Raw genomic sequence first — 5,681 nt, forward strand, 5'->3', positions numbered from 1 at the left:
ACACAGCATATTCACTGCGATGTGTTATGCCTTATATTACAAATTAATAACACCAGGATTTACAGTTGACGTAAACAAAGAGTTAGCGGTGATGCGGCTATGGCTAAAGCTAGCTGAAGCTTACCTTGGTAATGGTGGATAAACTCTTCGTGGACGAATTTATATCCCTTGTCCAATTTGTTTCCTTTAGTGGACGAATGCATCTTCACACTATTCATCACATCGGTGCTGGTGAACTTCGGAACACAACTCAGGCTCTTCGAAAACACTCTAGGCTCTGCCATTCCTCCGCAAGCGAAGCACAAACCGGAACTAGGTTTACACGTTGATGACGTACTTCCGGTTTTTGCGAAAAAGGTCTATAGGCTATATGCACACGGAGGTGATGACGTACTTCCGCTAAAATCTCAGCCTGCTAAGCCATTTCCGCTCGCGCTGAGGCGATTGTTTACAAAGCGATATAACAGCAACTACAATATGACTAGTAAGAAAACGTTCAAATTTCAGCGAACAATCTATAGTACAGCCGAGCATTGCTGTGTGCCTCTGTGTCAAGCTTCGAGCAAGTACAACAGTTTACTTAGTTTTCATACATTTCCATCTGACGCGGAAATCAGGCGAAAATGGCTTGTAGCTATCCGGAGGGACAAATTCACAGTTACTCCCCATACCCGAGTATGTAGCCGACATTTTAACAAGGGTGATGTTCGTGAGCCCTTATCAGAGACGGGGAGGCGGCTATTAAACAAGGGAGCTGTCCCAGCACTGTTTGAGTGGAACAATTTCACCCTTCCCACTTCACGACCGGGGGTGTGGGAGAGGAGAGAGCGTCCGCCTCCGATGACGGAGGATGACGGCGACGCAGGCGAGAAAGCTGATATCCCTATGGACCACGACTACGCTTCAGCTTCAGATCCTGCAGTTGTTGATTTAGCCCTTGATGACAACATGTCTCTCAGAGATGAGATTCTCAAGCTGAGGGAACACGTCGAGAAGCTGACAATGAATCAGCGCTTTGGAATTCATCGTTTTGCTGCCTCAGACAAGGACATACGTTTTTTCACAAGGTAAGATATCAGATTGTTCTGTAGTAACGTTACTTTTGCAACAACAGATATAGTTGTGTGTGTGTGTGTGTGTGTGAGAGAGAGAGAGAGGGAGAGAGGAAGGCTAACAGAGTTGTATATTTGAAATGCTTCCAAGTAATATCATAGTATACACTGATATAATATTTAAATGATTATATCTGAATTGTATTTATTTAGATTTGCATCCTATGACCTGCTGATGAGATTCTGGGCCTTAATAGAGCCATCACTGCCAAATATGGTCAGTGTGACACAAGCACAGAGAGGCACCTTTACAGAGCCAAGTTCCACTGTAGTAAGTAGTTATTTACATGGCCCATACAATAAAACTTAAAGGGATAGTTCACTTCAAAATTAAAATTCTGTCATCATATACTCACCCTCAAGTTGTTTCAAACCTGTATGAATTTCTTTCTTCTGCTGAACACAAAGGAAGATATTTTGAAGAAAGAAAGAAATTCACTGAGTATATGATTTTCATTTTGAAGTGAACTATCCCTTTAACAAAGATCAGGGCTAATAGAGGTTGAGAGAAACATAACGCAAATTGTTTTTCTTTTGAACAGACTCGTTTCCTGCAGCCCATGGATGAGATGTTCATGTTTCTCAATTACCTGGCACTGGGTTCAAAACAGCGTGATCTTGCTGACCGGTATGGAGTCCACCAGTCCACAGTCAGTCGGATCATTACAACATGGAGCAACTTTCTGTACACTGTGCTAGGGTCTGTGAGGATCTGGATACCAGAGGAGAAAATAAGGGCACATCTGCCAGCTGAGTTTAAGGACTATGCAGACACTACAGTCATCCTGGACTGCACAGAGCTAAGGTGCCAGTGCCCTTCATCACCTCTTCTCCAAAGTGAAATGTTCTCAGCATACAAGTCCCACTGTACTCTCAAAGGGCTGCTTGGAGTGGCTCCTCATGGGGCGGTCACATTTATTTCTCAACTGTACGCTGGTTCCATCAGTGACAAACAGATCACGCGTGAGTCTGGAATTCTCTCCCTTTTGAGACCTGGAATGGCCATCATGGTCGACCGAGGTTTTCTGGTTGATGACCTTGTACCTTGCAAGATTTATAGGCCAGCATTTCTCTCTGGAAGATCCCAGATGTCTGCCTGTGAGGTCAGGGAGACCCAAGCAATTGCACGCCTCAGGGTGCATGTTGAGCGCCTCATACGGCGTGTTAAGGAACACAAGTTCTTTGACACAGAGATTCCACTTCGGCTTTTTGGCAACATTAATCAGCTGTATACTGTTGCATGTCTTCTGACGAACTATGAAAACGGGCCTCTTGTAAAGGCTTGGGCAAAGAATCCAGAGTAGCAGCAGTAGAAAAAAATAAAAATTAATAACCTATGACCATTTGTATAACTACTTTCTTTAAATGTACCTTTGTAAATTACTTTGTATAAATTGAATTTTATAATTAATGTTATGTATGCACTGCTGTACATTGCACATACTCTTTGAATAAAGAACTACTGAATTATTTGCATGTTATATGTACTTTACCTCACCAATGCTTTTAAGCCATCTGTAATATAAGAATAATACTTTCATGCACAGTGAATTATTTACTGAATAACATTTATTTAGGGCTCCCAATTTACAAACAACAGTTATAAAATAATATTTTTAGGTAACCAATTATCAAAAAAATTAATCGGAAGAACATGTAACATGTAATTTAATAATAGATTAGTATTAATACAACAAGAAACATAGTAATACAATTAAGAAAAAATATAAAAACTTGAATCAATATATATGTACAAATATTTTGAAATGGATTGAACTAATAAGAGTTACTGCCAGTAAGAGAAATGGAGAAAAGAGAAATTAACAGCACTCTATAAAGAAGTGTGACAGGCAATCAGAATCTAATTATTTAGGGAAGCAAAGAGGTAACAATAAAAATAAAAAAAATCAATTTTTACTTTCATTGTTTTGGTGATTTCATTGTCTCTGGGAATCCTCTGAATAAACATGTCCTCCTGTGTGTAGACAACAAAGTCACACCAGTCTAAACCAGAAATCAACATCTGGCCCTGGATTTGCCAAAAGTAGGAATGAGATTTCCTTAATGTGTGTGTGCCCTCACTGATCTTAATATATGGGCAGTCAACATAGCTTGCAACATTGGGGCATTTAATTTCAACAAGGCCAAACACTGTCTGCCCCTTTGGATCGTACACAAAGTACCCTGTTAAAAACATTAGTTACCATGGATCTTGGCTTATGCCACTTCTGTTCAGTCTCTGTGCAGCTGTGTGTTGGGGGAACAGAGGTGATGCTAAGCTGGCAATAATGTGCAGTCTGGTACAACAGTGCTGCCACATGATTACACACAGCTGTACCTGCCACACAGGTACACTGGCAGCTTTGTAGATGCACAGGACGGGCATCCCCAAGCACAATCTGAAAATACACAAATCTGTTATAATAGAATAAAAGTGCAGTTTTTTAAAAAGAGAATACATGAGTACAGTGAGAATGTTTAACAAAACAAACAAATTTGAACCATCGACATATAATTATTAACTACTAAAACAATTAATAACTACTAAACAATTTGTATGAGCTAAAATTGTAGCCACAATATTATTTATATTATTATTTATCTCACTTTACTCATCATCCCCAACAGTGGACACAGAACGTGTGTCAATGCAGTGACAAAACGGAACTCAGTTTCTGTGAATCCCAGTGATTAGCGTACATATTTAAATATCGATAAATATTCCAACACACCAGTGTTATTTATGGTATGGTAAATGAAATTTGTCTTTAAAATAACCTTTAGCATTATTAGATGCAATGATTCACAGAAACTTTGATCTGCCAAACGTAACCTGTCTCATGAACCATGAACCAATCTGCGCTGAACCTGCAGTATAACTTTCTCTTACGCTTAAGCTGTGAGGCTTTTGGCTTTTCCTCATAGATCTGTAGCACTCAGCCCTAATCGTTACCTCTCCTGTGCTTGAATCCTTGTTTGAAACTGACATTGACAAAGGCGTTAGGAAAATTGGCTGTGATTGACACATAATAGTAAACATAGCCTACGCTGCACCTGCTGCGCTAGCACTAGATAGCATGCATGCTATGGGCATGTAAACACAGAACACGTCCAGATCTTACCTTCAAAATTGTGGATGTAGCTTGACACATACAATTTGAAGCCCTTCTCTTTCTTGGTTGTCGAAGTGTGACATAACTTTTGTATGATTCGACTCACGTCGTTGACCGTTACCTTTGGGACATCTTGAAGGGACCGAGTGAAAAATGCCATAGTTGTTATTGACGCTATGTGCGCCGTCGACGCCGGATGTAACCTGGCTGGCCGACTTGGAATGCGGAAGTGAGTGTGCATATAGCCTATTGTGTTGATTTGCAGAAAAGTGTGGAAAGGAATAGAGCAAATAGAAGTCAGGAAAACTTCAGATCTGGTCAAATATATTGAAAAAACCAAGTTCTGTGTCTTTGGAAGTAGTTTGCAGAACAGTTTTAAACAGGAAGAAGCTGCTTTTAGCCGCTACAATGTAAAGATGAAAAGCAGCTACATAATAAACCCAAATGTTCCTCAGTTTTATTCAGTTTTAAATCCAGACTTTGCTGTTTTCTGGCGTGTTGCAGCTCCTGCACTCTACCTGTTCCATTTCTTTCTATGCACTTCAGGTTGTGTTTTCATTTCAGTGCTTGATTTCATTTCCACGTTTTAATGCTGCCAAAGCGTTGTGCTCCTCAGTGAAACACTTCGAACTCCCTCTGTGTAAAGAAAGGTTCTCAAACGTCTGCAAATGCGATCGGAGCAAAAAGAACTTGACATTTTTGAAACTCACCAATCAAATGTGAATTATGAGTTTTCAGCATTTCTTTTGTTCTCAAAGACAGAAAATTTTCCGTCATAGGTGATCATTATGAGTCTCTCAAATGTCATTTAGGATTCTTCTAATAATCGAATATGTCTGCAGTGTGGACCTGCACTGCGGGGTGTTTTTAGGAGCGACGAGCACAGAGGAGTGACACGGAGAAGGTCACCCCGGCGTGTGATGACTACACGTCTGCCGCCGCTTGCATCAGGGTTTAAAGGGTTTGGAAAATGGAGTGAAAAAAACGGGGGGGCTGAATTGATCTGTGATTGACAGGGAGGTTGGCTTGAGGTAACGTAGTCACGCTGCATCTGTAATATGGAGAGTGGTACAAAGTGATGCCAGTTTCTCCACAGAACTTTCTATGGAAGTTGAAGATTTTTCTCCTCATGATCCAGACCGAACAGACCCGGTGTCTGAGTGCTAAAAGGTCACTAGCATCATAGCTAATAAGGATAAAGCATTAGCAAACTAACTATCCTGAATGAAACATTCATGGCAAATCCCATCACCAGGAGACAGTTCGCTGGATTCAATGCCAACTGCATTCAACCAATGTTGACTTGGTTTCAAGTCCACTGGAAAGTTGCACAAGCCAGTAATTTTTGACGACCGAAGGCAATAAACCTACGAGCCATGCTAAAGCTAACACGCTAACGACAGACCGGTACAGAGTCAAAGATGGGCGGGGCTTTTTGTCACCTGTGTGGAAGTTG

The 5,681-nt window shown here is 40.8% G+C and overlaps 1 protein-coding gene and 1 long non-coding RNA gene across 3 annotated transcripts; one reads left to right on the forward strand and one right to left on the reverse strand.

Moving 5' to 3' along the window:
* Positions 1-338: 338 nt before the first annotated feature.
* On the forward strand, positions 339-2,584 carry LOC111948462. Its single transcript, XM_023961726.1, has 3 exons — positions 339-1,067; positions 1,266-1,383; positions 1,655-2,584. Exons 1-3 carry the CDS (start codon positions 478-480, stop codon positions 2,414-2,416), a joined length of 1,470 nt encoding a protein of 489 aa, XP_023817494.1. The 5' UTR covers positions 339-477; the 3' UTR covers positions 2,417-2,584.
* A 139-nt stretch (positions 2,585-2,723) lies between these two features.
* On the reverse strand, positions 2,724-4,489 carry LOC101169551. 2 transcript variants are annotated; one of them, XR_909809.3, is made up of 2 exons: positions 4,235-4,489; positions 2,724-3,511 (listed from the first exon to the last, which is right to left on the reverse strand). It is a non-coding gene; the product is annotated as an uncharacterized LOC101169551 (long non-coding RNA). The 2 variants fall into 2 exon arrangements; XR_002874481.1 differs by having other exon boundaries at positions 4,003-4,489.
* Positions 4,490-5,681: the final 1,192 nt, after the last annotated feature.

This window comes from Oryzias latipes, chromosome 13, assembly GCF_002234675.1.
Source record: "Oryzias latipes chromosome 13, ASM223467v1".
Taxonomy (NCBI): Eukaryota; Metazoa; Chordata; class Actinopteri; order Beloniformes; family Adrianichthyidae; genus Oryzias; species Oryzias latipes.